This window comes from Oncorhynchus keta, chromosome 17 (assembly GCF_023373465.1).
Source record: "Oncorhynchus keta strain PuntledgeMale-10-30-2019 chromosome 17, Oket_V2, whole genome shotgun sequence".
Classification (NCBI taxonomy): Eukaryota; Metazoa; Chordata; class Actinopteri; order Salmoniformes; family Salmonidae; genus Oncorhynchus; species Oncorhynchus keta.
The window spans coordinates 23,434,460-23,449,743 of NC_068437.1; the positions used below are offsets into that span (position 1 = coordinate 23,434,460).

Consider the following 15,284-nt stretch of genomic DNA (forward strand, 5'->3'; position numbering starts at 1 on the left):
ATTAGATACCAGCAGGTAGCAGACACTTGGTCAAGGACAGGTAATAAGAGCTTAGATTTGCAGGAACCATTGAGTCAGGACTGTGTGACCTTCACATTAACCCCACAATTACGCTGCAACAGTCTACTTGAGGGCCAGACTTTGGTCCCCAGCAGCAATTGGTTCCCATGTGTCTCCCATCCAAATACTTACAAGCCTATTCTAGCCTTCATTGTTAGGGAGACACAGTATAGCATATTGTGGATACATTTACTCAGGCCATTTAACAATAAAATGAGGGTTGTCTGAGGTGGCTGTCCATCCTGGTCTCAGACTAGACATAACTACAGGACACAAAATCGGTATAATATGTAACTTAATTAACCTAAGAGGGTAACCAGAATCACAGACAACTAGCATTTTAACTTGATAGCAAGTTAGCTAACCCCTTCCCAAACCCAACTAGCTAAATATTAACCACAAACTGCTTGGAGTAACTCTGGATTGTAACTTGTCATGGTCAGTGAGACAGTAGCTAAGATAGCGAGAAGTCTGTCCATAAAGCACTGCTCTACCTTATCACTAACAAGGCAGGTCCTACCGGCCCTAGTTGTCACAGCTGGACTACTGTTCAGTCGTGTGGTCAGGTGCCACAAAGACTTAAGAAAATTACAATTTGCTCAGAACAGGGCGGCATGTCAATCGTTCATGGGTCAAAGTGAGAGGTTGACAAGCTGAATGCTCCGAGCTCTGTATAAACTACCAGCACACAGCTCGGACACCCATGCACACCACAAGACATGCTAAAAGGTCTTCAATCACAAAGACTATGAGAGGTCAGATTGCAAACTAATAATTCACCTTACGGAACAGCAGGTAAAGTGAAGACATTCTAGCACACATTGTTTAGTGTTAAACATTTTGTATGTGTTACGCTATTTACGGTCCTCTTTGATGTAAGAGCCTTAGTGTTTGGACCCCAAGAACAGCTAATGGGGATCTGTTAAGAATTACATTTCGTATTTAGACAAATTACCAGTACAAAAATTAAATGGAAACTGACGGTTAACTAAGCGAATCACCCACTTAATTTGGGAGGGAATCAAGAAACATGTAGACACCAGGTTACTAAACATTGTGTTGTTACCCATCCCCAGTAACCCAAATGAAAGTCAAACTTGGAAGTTTAATTTAATTTATTTTCTTACATTTAACTGACAAAGTACTAAGTCTAGGCTCAAGATGGTACAACCAATTTCGTAGGGAATGACTGCATTGTCACGGTAATGCACCAGGCCTCACTGACAACAGCTGGTGTCGCAGGTCTTGCCCTTGCACACACAGCCTGAAGCACATTTACTGCAGTCGGAAGGACAGCAGGGGCAGCAACCTGATGGGACAAAAACAATTGATTAGTGATGACCAATGACAGACTATTACAAAACCTATTAATAAGGCTCTAGGATGAGTTGTCAACTTGTCTCCCCAGTTGTGGTCAACTTAATTAAAACCTTCCTAGTTCAGAGTCCTCTTGAAGAGCCTAATTAGGCTACCAGGTGTTCATAACTAAGTGGGAAGATGGTATTGACCAGTTGGTCAATATCATCTTTGAACTCATTGAGAGAAACCGTTTCTAATGGCCAACAGTGTCAACCATCATGCTGGTAAACATGTGTTAAAAATTACATTGCTTTTCATAAAAGTTGTGCAGTTGAATTTTTGCCAAAATTGCAGTTATCAAATCATTTCCTTAGTAGGTGAAGCCAGCATGAGAGAGAAGTCGGCGCTCAGGACATAAGACGAGTTTTCCCCACTAGTAATTACCAGTTGGGGGCGTTTACGTGGATTTCTCTCCAGTTGTATATGTGGTAAATTACCTTCCCACTGGATTATCACATAGGGTGCCCAGCCCGTCCATTTAACGTGCCACCAGACCCAATTGAGAAGAGATTTGGTAAATATACCTACATGGGCAATCTGAAATGGTATTTAGAATGCAAAAACAAAACCGAAAAAAACTACTTACTTTTCTTACAACTGGTGCATGCGCAGTTTGAGCACTTGCAGGATCCACCGCAGTTGCAAGAGCCAGCTACAAATAGACAGTTGCGTTAATAGATGATCAAAATGACAGGTAGTTGGTTTTCGAATAAATAGGCCTACATTCTGATTATATTAATCAATATACATGAAAACGTACTTTTAGAGCATTCACAAGGATCCATTTTTCAGTTTTTGATCGCGCTTCTTTAGTCAAATGAAGTATTTCAGCTTAATTTCACTGTTGAGTTGCAAGCTTTAAATTTCTCTTTGGCGAAGCACCGTTTTTATAGCGTCAGGGACAGACGGGTGCCGTGTGCAAAACAGTCTCGCGTTCAGACGATCAGGGTTTGCACCCGGGTTATTTCATTATACTGCGCGAAAATAATCAAGGAAGAGTTTCCTATTGTTTCCAAATTCCATAGCCTGTTACATAAACCTGATTACCACGTTGATCATCGATTAATTAAGGCTACACCTATATTTATTTAACTATACAAACATTTATTGGGATATTTTTTGTTTTTAGGAATGCCTTCAATAACCCCCAGGGTCTGGAGTGTTGTAATCAATCAAGCCATTATATTGTTATTTTACAGGCACGATCTAATTGTAATGTTCAAATTCATGATGATTTAACTTGTTATATACTATAATCTAATCTCGACATAGGCCTATAGATTAGAATGCGACAAAGTTAATATAATTATATTACTTGTTGGGAAGAATTTGAATAGGCCTAGTGTTTATGGAAATATATATTAAAACGACGATTTACAAATCACTACATTGTTGACTGGTTTTCGGTTGGACAGTCATCGTTACCGTGCACAGTGCACACGGTACGCAAATTATTAAACGGTTCAGTTGTCACTTTTTCGGGAGTGGTGTTGTCATTGGTGCTGTGTTGAGAGCTTCCAGTCCCGTGCATCCTTTATCTGCACACGAGCTTTGCTTATGAGCAACATTCGAATGTGAATGAATCACTTTGCGCATGTCGACTGAGTGTTAGTATTTTTCTAGAATATCTTGCCTGAGTAAATGAGCTGTGTCATACCACAAGCATTGTGCTACGTAATAAGAATAGTCACCGCCAGCAGCCAGACCTACAATTAATTACAAATGACAGTTAAGAAAACAAAAACAATGATGCATTCAGAACTATTCTACATGCCTTTCATAAATACTTTCATATTTCATCATATATATAAAACACATTTACCCTAATAAGAATCATGATCAAATACAGAAATATTTTCTAAACTCCATACAAATGAGTTATGAAAATAAAAACAATGATGCATTCAGAACTATTCTACATGCCTATTATAAATACTTTAATATTTCATCATGTATATGAAACGGATGTGAAACGGCAAACTGAGCTCCATAGCGTTTCAATCGGTGACGTCACTTGCTCTGAGACCTTGAAGTAGTGGTTCCCCTTGCTCTGTGGAGCGATGGGTAACGATGCTTCGAGGATTACTGTTGTTGATGTGTGCAGAGGGTTTCTGGTTCGCGCCCGGCTATGGGCGAGGGGAGGTCTAAATATTTACTGTTACATATATATATAAAACAAATTTACCCGAATCATGATCAATACAGAAATATATTCTAAACTCCATGAACGATGATGACTTCAAAGCACTTATTTGGTACTGTGGAATAATGTGTTCGCGACAAAGTAACTTGAGCAGCTTTGAGTGACAAGTGAAGTCATTTGCAATATATATATTTTTGAATTTAAATAACTGCCTTTGCATGGTTATAGCTAGCTAGCTAACCTAGAAACATTGACAGTTAAAGATCGAGGGCTTCGGTAAGATATCGTCTCGCTTTATCAAATGGGCTAACTATATGAAATGCTTTGTATGTTCTGTCGGCATATCTCATGTCTTGTTGCATATGGAAATGGGGGAATAAATATACCTAGCTATAGTAAGTAGTGAACGTTGTTATCTGCGATGAGTTACAATCGCTGACTATCTTGTGGATGTGTTCATTTGGGAAAGATAATTACTGAAATGTTGCACTCTATTATTAACAATATTTTAATTAGTCATAGCTATGCCATCTATCTAGGTATCTGTTTATCTTTGTTGGCTATTTTGGAATACTTGGAGCCAATGCAATGAACATGGAACGCCGGGACACCCAGCGGGCGCCTGGAGTAAGCCGTTTCAAAATCAAATGTTATTTGTCACATGTGCCGAGTACAACAGGTGTAGTAGACCTTATCGTGAAATGTTGACTTACAAGCTCTTAACCAACAATTCAGTTCAATAAATATAGTTAAGAAAATATTTACGAAATAAACTAAAGTAAAAAATAAAAAGTAACTCAATAACAAAGAGGCTATGTACAGGGGGTACTAGTACCTAGTCAATGTGCAGGGGTACAGGTTAGTCGATGTAATTTGTACATGTAGGTAGGGGTAAAGTGACTATGCATAGATAGTCAACAGTGAGTAGCAGCAGTGTAAAAACAAAGTTTATGAGGGTAGTTTTCAAGTGGATGCAACATGCATGTGTAACGGATGTGAAACGGCTAGTTAGCGGTTCGCTAAATGGGTGGGTGTCAGTTGTTGATGTGCGCAGAGGGTCCCTGGTTCGAGCCCGGGTATGGACGAGGGGACGGACGTGAAGTTGTATTGTTACATTGATGCTGTTGACCCGGATCACTGGTTGCTGTGGAAAAGGAGTTAGCGGTGGTGCGCTAAATAGCGGACGGTCTTAGGTTATACTGTTTTACATGCATCTCCAGCAGTGATGATTAGATTTCATACTCATCTCAGAATAAGCATCCAGTAGAACAAACTCACAATATGTACTGTGATTGGTTATTTTCGTTTTAGTATTGTGCCACCATTTTGGTGTCTACAGTGCCTTCGCAAATAATTCAGACCCCTTGACTTTTCCACATTTTATTAGGTTACAGCCTTATTCTAAAATAGATTGAATTGTTTTTTCATCCTCAATCTACACACAATACCCCACAATGACAAAGCAAAAACAGGTTTAGAAAGTTTAGCTAATTTATACAAATTTAAAAACGGAAATATCACATTTACATTAATATTCAAACCCTTTACTCAGTACATTGTTGAAGCACCTTTGGCTGCGATTGCAGCCTTGAGTCTTCTTGGGTATGACGCTACAAGCTTGGCACACCAGTATTTGGGGAGTTTCTCCCATTCTTCTCTGCAGATCCTCTCAAGGTCTGTCAGGTTGGATGGGGAGTGTTGCTGCACAGCTATTTTTAGGTCTCTCCAGAGATGTCCGATCAGGTTCAAGTCCGGGTTCTGGCAGGGCCACTCAAGGACATTCAGAGACTTGTCCTGAAGTTGTCTTGGCTGCGTGCTTAGGGTCGTTGTCCTGTTGGAAGGTGAACCTTCACCCCAGTCTGAGGTCCTGAGCACTCTGGAGCAGGTTTTCATCAATGATCTCTCTGTACTTTGTTCTGTTCATCTTTGCCTCAATCCTGACTGGTCTCCCAGTTCTTGCCGCTGAAAACATCCCCACAGCGTGATGCTACCACCACCATGCTTCACCATAGGGATGGTGCCAGGTTCCCTCCAGACGCGTGGCATTCAGGCTAAAGAGTTCAATCTTGGTTTCATCAGACAAGATCATCTTGTTTCTCATGGTCTGAGAGTGTTTAGGTGCCTTTTGGCAAACTCCAAGTGGGCTGTCATGTGCTTTTTTTACTGAGGAGTGGCTTCCATCTAGCCACTCTAGCACAAAGGTCTGATTGGTGGAGTGCTGCAGAGAGGGTTGTCTTTCTGGAAGTTTCTGCCATTTCCACAGAGGAACTCTGGAGCTCTGTCAGAGTGACCATCAGGTTCTTGGTCACCTCCCTGACCAAGGCACTTCTCCCACGATTGCTCAGTTTGGCCGGGCGGTCAGCTCTAAGAAGAGTTTTGGTGGTTCCAAACTTCTTCCATTTAAGAATGATTTTTGGTTCTCCAGATCTGTGCCTCGACACAATCCTGTCTCGGAGCTCTACTGACAATTCCTTCACCCCCATGGCTTGGTTTTTTGTTCTGACATGCACTGTCAACTGTGAGACCTTATATAGACAGGTGTGTGCCTTTCCAAATCATGTCATATCAATTGAATTTACAACAGGTGGACTCCAATCAAGTTGTGGAAACATCTCAGGAATATCAATGGAAACAGGATGCACCTGAGCTCAATTTCGAGTCTCATTGCAAAGGGTCTGAATAGTTATCTAAATGAGGTATTTCAGTTGTTTTTTTTAAATACATTTTCACAAATGTCTAAAAACCTGTTTTCAGTTTTCGTTATCGGCTATTGTGTGTCGATGGCTGAGGATAAAAAAATATATATATTCTAGAATAAGGCTGTAACATAACAACATTTGGAAAAAGTCAAGGGGCCTGAATACATTCCGAAGGCAATCACCCTCAAGATGAACCATAAAATAAGCCCTTGCATGGTTACAATGGGCAAGTTTAAAGGGATCCACCCATGTCTCACTGCAGTCACACAATCAGGGAATGTAAGGCCTCGCCCAGTTCCCTTTGGTAGTTCCCATTGACATATATGCATGAAGCTTGATGCATCGTAATATAGCACTCCAGCTCAAGTAATTCAATCTTCTCTCTTCTCAGGTGTTCATCCATAACCCTCACATGCGTGGCCAGTGGCAGGCAGCCTACCGTCTGAGCCAGAGTGCCCAGGACTCAGACATCTCTTTGCTCAACATCAACCAGGCATTGAGCTGCTTGACAGCTGGTACTCGACGACCCAACACCACTGGAGACACGCTCCTCGTGGGCACCCAGACAAACCTGGCCTATGATGTACACAAAATTGCTGACATCTTCAACAGAGAGGTGAGCCAAGAACTGGATAGGAAGCAATGATACAACATAATCATGCTTCTGTTGTAGTAGTATTACATAATAATACAGTTTTGCAAATAATGATGCTATTTCCTTTCCTCTAGGTGACAGATGGGGACAATGCCATCGCTTTAGGGAAATTGGCGAACATTGAGTACCCCCTCACCATCATCGGAGGAAACTGTGCCCTACAAGGATTTGACTGTGAGGGGAACGACCAGTTCTGGACAGTATGGATTGTGTTCCTCTTTATCATATGAACTGTTGTCTAACATTGAAATAGAAATAGTTTTACCACAATTGAGGAAATTATTTGTTTGTTTGTCTGGGTTCCTTTTCAGGACACGGGGGATAATGTCCGGTCATTGGTTATCTGTGCTTTTACTGGTAATTGAAAAAAATTAGGTGACATTTTATTTAGCAGAAGTTTTATCCAAAGATGAAAGCAAGTACTTTGCAATGTACAGCTAGACGACTTTAAATGTTGTTATTACATAAATATACGAGATCCTAAAATGGGTCATATACTGTGTATATTTTATTTTGTCTGGTCTTTGCAGCTTCTTGTCAGATCAGAGGACTTTGACATTAGGGTATACAGATGCACAATTGAGTGCATCCTGTCGGGCTGTATGACCGCCTGGTACGGCAACTGCACCACCCACCCACAACCGCAAAGCTTTCCAGTGGGTGGTGTGGTATGCCCAACGCATTACCGGGGGGAAAACTTCCTGCCCTCCTGGACACCTACAGCACCCAATACCATAGGAAGGCCAAAAAGATCATCAAGGACATCAACCACACTGCCTGGTCACCCCACATTTATCCAGAAGGCGAGGTCAGTACAGGTGCATCAAAGCTGGGACCGAGAGACTAAAAACATCTATCTCAAGGACATCAGACTGCTAAACAGCCATTACTAGCACATCAGAGGCAGATGCCTATAGACATAGATTAGGAATCACTGGCCACTTTTAGAAATGGATCAGTAGCCACTGTAATAAAGTGCTGTATCTAGCATTACTCATCTCATATGTATAAACTGCACTCCACACTGTTCTACAGTATCTTAGTCACTTAAATTGTGTTAAAATATTGCATCATCCATTTCAGCTGATAGGAGTTATTAGATCGGTTCAGTTTGGCATAGCACAGAGAACAATGAGAGAACAATGAGAAAATATTTTAAATAGACAATATGGCAGCCTACACATTGTTGGATGACTTCATGGAGCAATGTTTTGTTTTTTAACTTTATTGACAGAGCGTTTTCTAAAGCATTTGTTGTCTTCTTCCAAGTTGGGAATTGAGGAAGTAGGCTATTGCCAAGTTAAGGTTGGTCGAAAATTCTCTATAATACACCAACAAGTACCTAACCTGTAAGTAAGGCTGAGTTAGCCTGTAACAATCTGACTTCTAGCTATCCTAATCCTAGCTGGGAACATGTCATTTAAACAAATCAGTGACTGTCTGCTGTTTAGGCCTAATGACTGATTCCAGATATCAATCATTCCAGATACCACAAAACATTCTTGATGAAAACTTTTTTTACTTAAAAATAATTAAAGGCTGTATGTAATGTGTATGTACTTATGTTGTCCGGACCAGGACTGATCACTGGACTGGTTCTATATAAATCAGTGTTTATTAATCTGTCACGGGCCACACCATGTACAAACTAATCTTACCCTTTTCCCCAGTCGTCAGAAAATCGAACCCAACGCGCGCATGCCCCCTTAGCACGATTAGCTATTAAGCTAACTTGCTATCGTGGTGAGCCTCTTACTACGAATAGATTTTGATATGACTGTCTACAAAAACTTAAATACGAATTACACATTTTATGCCATCAACATTAAAATAAGTCATTAATTTAGCTAACGTTAGACAGGTACAACGGAAAGCACGTTAGCAAACTGGCTAGTGTCATGCTTGGCAAGGACAGACCGCGTACTGATGAATGGTGCTAGTATCAGCTAGCAGGATAACTACAATAACTAGTATCATTCCTTGCTAGTTATAACGCGTATTAGCTGGGCAACTTACAAGAAGCCTAGATAGCAAATGATCCTTTCCCTTGTTCCACAACTAATAGTTATAACAGTTATTTTGCGCTTATCTCATTTTTCACCCCCGTCGTACATACATTTTACCCCGGCACTTCTGAGGTCTACGGTGATTGGATGATGTCTCGTTTTCCAAAACGACATTGCGCTTTTTACTTGTGGGCAGCTCTCTGCCGCCACCTGCTGCGCCGGAGTGTAATGGAGGTGGTAGATCGAGAAGTCACGCAACCTTGTGCCTATACCGTCATCATGAAGGAGTGGGATCTCAGCCTCCAACCCAACCCCTTTTGGTTGAGTCTGCCTCATCCTCATTAGGGATGGGGACAAAATTATCATGTATTGCAATTGTCATTTTTCAATCCCTTCATGTGCTTGCATAACTGACTTGCCTAGTTAAATGAAGGTTAAATAAATGAATACAATATGCCTTTTTTATAAAGTGTGACAGGCCTGCTATGCCTAATTGGTAACTAAACACCCAAAAAGTAAAACACTCCTCAACCTAATCTACTATTAATCACTCATCTCAAAGCAGTGTTGACATGCAGGTTGAACGGTGTTAGAACAGTTTATTCACGTGTCACTCCACGCTACAATGCGTGCGCATCATTTTCGTGATGTTGGCCAACCCATCTATACATAAACAAAAACGTAGTGGAAAAAGGACAATTAGGCACTTAAACTTATGCATGACAGACCTGTGTGTAGTATTTAGATTTGCATTGAAGATTAGATACCAGCAGGTAGCAGACACTTGGTCAAGGACAGGTAATAAGAGCTTAGATTTGCAGGAACCATTGAGTCAGGACTGTGTGACCTTCACATTAACCCCACAATTACGCTGCAACAGTCTACTTGAGGGCCAGACTTTGGTCCCCAGCAGCAATTGGTTCCCATGTGTCTCCCATCCAAATACTTACAAGCCTATTCTAGCCTTCATTGTTAGGGAGACACAGTATAGCATATTGTGGATACATTTACTCAGGCCATTTAACAATAAAATGAGGGTTGTCTGAGGTGGCTGTCCATCCTGGTCTCAGACTAGACATAACTACAGGACACAAAATCGGTATAATATGTAACTTAATTAACCTAAGAGGGTAACCAGAATCACAGACAACTAGCATTTTAACTTGATAGCAAGTTAGCTAACCCCTTCCCAAACCCAACTAGCTAAATATTAACCACAAACTGCTTGGAGTAACTCTGGATTGTAACTTGTCATGGTCAGTGAGACAGTAGCTAAGATAGCGAGAAGTCTGTCCATAAAGCACTGCTCTACCTTATCACTAACAAGGCAGGTCCTACCGGCCCTAGTTGTCACAGCTGGACTACTGTTCAGTCGTGTGGTCAGGTGCCACAAAGACTTAAGAAAATTACAATTTGCTCAGAACAGGGCGGCATGTCAATCGTTCATGGGTCAAAGTGAGAGGTTGACAAGCTGAATGCTCCGAGCTCTGTATAAACTACCAGCACACAGCTCGGACACCCATGCACACCACAAGACATGCTAAAAGGTCTTCAATCACAAAGACTATGAGAGGTCAGATTGCAAACTAATAATTCACCTTACGGAACAGCAGGTAAAGTGAAGACATTCTAGCACACATTGTTTAGTGTTAAACATTTTGTATGTGTTACGCTATTTACGGTCCTCTTTGATGTAAGAGCCTTAGTGTTTGGACCCCAAGAACAGCTAATGGGGATCTGTTAAGAATTACATTTCGTATTTAGACAAATTACCAGTACAAAAATTAAATGGAAACTGACGGTTAACTAAGCGAATCACCCACTTAATTTGGGAGGGAATCAAGAAACATGTAGACACCAGGTTACTAAACATTGTGTTGTTACCCATCCCCAGTAACCCAAATGAAAGTCAAACTTGGAAGTTTAATTTAATTTATTTTCTTACATTTAACTGACAAAGTACTAAGTCTAGGCTCAAGATGGTACAACCAATTTCGTAGGGAATGACTGCATTGTCACGGTAATGCACCAGGCCTCACTGACAACAGCTGGTGTCGCAGGTCTTGCCCTTGCACACACAGCCTGAAGCACATTTACTGCAGTCGGAAGGACAGCAGGGGCAGCAACCTGATGGGACAAAAACAATTGATTAGTGATGACCAATGACAGACTATTACAAAACCTATTAATAAGGCTCTAGGATGAGTTGTCAACTTGTCTCCCCAGTTGTGGTCAACTTAATTAAAACCTTCCTAGTTCAGAGTCCTCTTGAAGAGCCTAATTAGGCTACCAGGTGTTCATAACTAAGTGGGAAGATGGTATTGACCAGTTGGTCAATATCATCTTTGAACTCATTGAGAGAAACCGTTTCTAATGGCCAACAGTGTCAACCATCATGCTGGTAAACATGTGTTAAAAATTACATTGCTTTTCATAAAAGTTGTGCAGTTGAATTTTTGCCAAAATTGCAGTTATCAAATCATTTCCTTAGTAGGTGAAGCCAGCATGAGAGAGAAGTCGGCGCTCAGGACATAAGACGAGTTTTCCCCACTAGTAATTACCAGTTGGGGGCGTTTACGTGGATTTCTCTCCAGTTGTATATGTGGTAAATTACCTTCCCACTGGATTATCACATAGGGTGCCCAGCCCGTCCATTTAACGTGCCACCAGACCCAATTGAGAAGAGATTTGGTAAATATACCTACATGGGCAATCTGAAATGGTATTTAGAATGCAAAAACAAAACCGAAAAAAACTACTTACTTTTCTTACAACTGGTGCATGCGCAGTTTGAGCACTTGCAGGATCCACCGCAGTTGCAAGAGCCAGCTACAAATAGACAGTTGCGTTAATAGATGATCAAAATGACAGGTAGTTGGTTTTCGAATAAATAGGCCTACATTCTGATTATATTAATCAATATACATGAAAACGTACTTTTAGAGCATTCACAAGGATCCATTTTTCAGTTTTTGATCGCGCTTCTTTAGTCAAATGAAGTATTTCAGCTTAATTTCACTGTTGAGTTGCAAGCTTTAAATTTCTCTTTGGCGAAGCACCGTTTTTATAGCGTCAGGGACAGACGGGTGCCGTGTGCAAAACAGTCTCGCGTTCAGACGATCAGGGTTTGCACCCGGGTTATTTCATTATACTGCGCGAAAATAATCAAGGAAGAGTTTCCTATTGTTTCCAAATTCCATAGCCTGTTACATAAACCTGATTACCACGTTGATCATCGATTAATTAAGGCTACACCTATATTTATTTAACTATACAAACATTTATTGGGATATTTTTTGTTTTTAGGAATGCCTTCAATAACCCCCAGGGTCTGGAGTGTTGTAATCAATCAAGCCATTATATTGTTATTTTACAGGCACGATCTAATTGTAATGTTCAAATTCATGATGATTTAACTTGTTATATACTATAATCTAATCTCGACATAGGCCTATAGATTAGAATGCGACAAAGTTAATATAATTATATTACTTGTTGGGAAGAATTTGAATAGGCCTAGTGTTTATGGAAATATATATTAAAACGACGATTTACAAATCACTACATTGTTGACTGGTTTTCGGTTGGACAGTCATCGTTACCGTGCACAGTGCACACGGTACGCAAATTATTAAACGGTTCAGTTGTCACTTTTTCGGGAGTGGTGTTGTCATTGGTGCTGTGTTGAGAGCTTCCAGTCCCGTGCATCCTTTATCTGCACACGAGCTTTGCTTATGAGCAACATTCGAATGTGAATGAATCACTTTGCGCATGTCGACTGAGTGTTAGTATTTTTCTAGAATATCTTGCCTGAGTAAATGAGCTGTGTCATACCACAAGCATTGTGCTACGTAATAAGAATAGTCACCGCCAGCAGCCAGACCTACAATTAATTACAAATGACAGTTAAGAAAACAAAAACAATGATGCATTCAGAACTATTCTACATGCCTTTCATAAATACTTTCATATTTCATCATATATATAAAACACATTTACCCTAATAAGAATCATGATCAAATACAGAAATATTTTCTAAACTCCATACAAATGAGTTATGAAAATAAAAACAATGATGCATTCAGAACTATTCTACATGCCTATTATAAATACTTTAATATTTCATCATGTATATGAAACGGATGTGAAACGGCAAACTGAGCTCCATAGCGTTTCAATCGGTGACGTCACTTGCTCTGAGACCTTGAAGTAGTGGTTCCCCTTGCTCTGTGGAGCGATGGGTAACGATGCTTCGAGGATTACTGTTGTTGATGTGTGCAGAGGGTTTCTGGTTCGCGCCCGGCTATGGGCGAGGGGAGGTCTAAATATTTACTGTTACATATATATATAAAACAAATTTACCCGAATCATGATCAATACAGAAATATATTCTAAACTCCATGAACGATGATGACTTCAAAGCACTTATTTGGTACTGTGGAATAATGTGTTCGCGACAAAGTAACTTGAGCAGCTTTGAGTGACAAGTGAAGTCATTTGCAATATATATATTTTTGAATTTAAATAACTGCCTTTGCATGGTTATAGCTAGCTAGCTAACCTAGAAACATTGACAGTTAAAGATCGAGGGCTTCGGTAAGATATCGTCTCGCTTTATCAAATGGGCTAACTATATGAAATGCTTTGTATGTTCTGTCGGCATATCTCATGTCTTGTTGCATATGGAAATGGGGGAATAAATATACCTAGCTATAGTAAGTAGTGAACGTTGTTATCTGCGATGAGTTACAATCGCTGACTATCTTGTGGATGTGTTCATTTGGGAAAGATAATTACTGAAATGTTGCACTCTATTATTAACAATATTTTAATTAGTCATAGCTATGCCATCTATCTAGGTATCTGTTTATCTTTGTTGGCTATTTTGGAATACTTGGAGCCAATGCAATGAACATGGAACGCCGGGACACCCAGCGGGCGCCTGGAGTAAGCCGTTTCAAAATCAAATGTTATTTGTCACATGTGCCGAGTACAACAGGTGTAGTAGACCTTATCGTGAAATGTTGACTTACAAGCTCTTAACCAACAATTCAGTTCAATAAATATAGTTAAGAAAATATTTACGAAATAAACTAAAGTAAAAAATAAAAAGTAACTCAATAACAAAGAGGCTATGTACAGGGGTACTAGTACCTAGTCAATGTGCAGGGGTACAGGTTAGTCGATGTAATTTGTACATGTAGGTAGGGGTAAAGTGACTATGCATAGATAGTCAACAGTGAGTAGCAGCAGTGTAAAAACAAAGTTTATGAGGGTAGTTTTCAAGTGGATGCAACATGCATGTGTAACGGATGTGAAACGGCTAGTTAGCGGTTCGCTAAATGGGTGGGTGTCAGTTGTTGATGTGCGCAGAGGGTCCCTGGTTCGAGCCCGGGTATGGACGAGGGGACGGACGTGAAGTTGTATTGTTACATTGATGCTGTTGACCCGGATCACTGGTTGCTGTGGAAAAGGAGTTAGCGGTGGTGCGCGCTAAATAGCGGACGGTCTTAGGTTATACTGTTTTACATGCATCTCCAGCAGTGATGATTAGATTTCATACTCATCTCAGAATAAGCATCCAGTAGAACAAACTCACAATATGTACTGTGATTGGTTATTTTCGTTTTAGTATTGTGCCACCATTTTGGTGTCTACAGTGCCTTCGCAAATAATTCAGACCCCTTGACTTTTTCCACATTTTATTAGGTTACAGCCTTATTCTAAAATAGATTGAATTGTTTTTTCATCCTCAATCTACACACAATACCCCACAATGACAAAGCAAAAACAGGTTTAGAAAGTTTAGCTAATTTATACAAATTTAAAAACGGAAATATCACATTTACATTAATATTCAAACCCTTTACTCAGTACATTGTTGAAGCACCTTTGGCTGCGATTGCAGCCTTGAGTCTTCTTGGGTATGACGCTACAAGCTTGGCACACCAGTATTTGGGGAGTTTCTCCCATTCTTCTCTGCAGATCCTCTCAAGGTCTGTCAGGTTGGATGGGGAGTGTTGCTGCACAGCTATTTTTAGGTCTCTCCAGAGATGTCCGATCAGGTTCAAGTCCGGGTTCTGGCAGGGCCACTCAAGGACATTCAGAGACTTGTCCTGAAGTTGTCTTGGCTGCGTGCTTAGGGTCGTTGTCCTGTTGGAAGGTGAACCTTCACCCCAGTCTGAGGTCCTGAGCACTCTGGAGCAGGTTTTCATCAATGATCTCTCTGTACTTTGTTCTGTTCATCTTTGCCTCAATCCTGACTGGTCTCCCAGTTCTTGCCGCTGAAAACATCCCCACAGCGTGATGCTACCACCACCATGCTTCACCATAGGGATGGTGCCAGGTTCCCTCCAGACGCG

At 40.6% G+C, this 15,284-nt stretch overlaps 2 protein-coding genes across 8 annotated transcripts in view; one reads left to right on the forward strand and one right to left on the reverse strand.

Annotated features, from left to right (window-relative positions):
- Window positions 1-15,284, reverse strand: part of nup93 (nucleoporin 93) — a 52,809-nt gene that overhangs the window by 33,972 nt on the left and 3,553 nt on the right. The window contains exon 1 of one of the 7 annotated variants that reach the window (XM_052465719.1): window positions 9,033-9,144. The exons of 3 other annotated variants lie outside the window; for them this stretch is intronic. Coding sequence is in view for 1 of the 4 variants with exons in the window: in XM_052465712.1 (XP_052321672.1) it covers window positions 9,033-9,096 (64 nt within the window). In the remaining 3 variants the exon portion in view is untranslated. Of the gene's footprint in view, window positions 1-8,932; window positions 9,145-15,284 lie in introns of those variants that run through there. 3 more of the 7 variants (XM_052465712.1, XM_052465716.1, XM_052465713.1) reach the window with 3 other exon arrangements.
- LOC127908228 (Bardet-Biedl syndrome 2 protein homolog) lies at window positions 5,709-7,279 on the forward strand. The gene is made up of 2 exons (XM_052465721.1): window positions 5,709-6,877; window positions 6,991-7,279. Exons 1-2 carry the CDS (start codon window positions 6,674-6,676, stop codon window positions 7,144-7,146), a joined length of 360 nt encoding a protein of 119 aa, XP_052321681.1. The 5' UTR covers window positions 5,709-6,673; the 3' UTR covers window positions 7,147-7,279.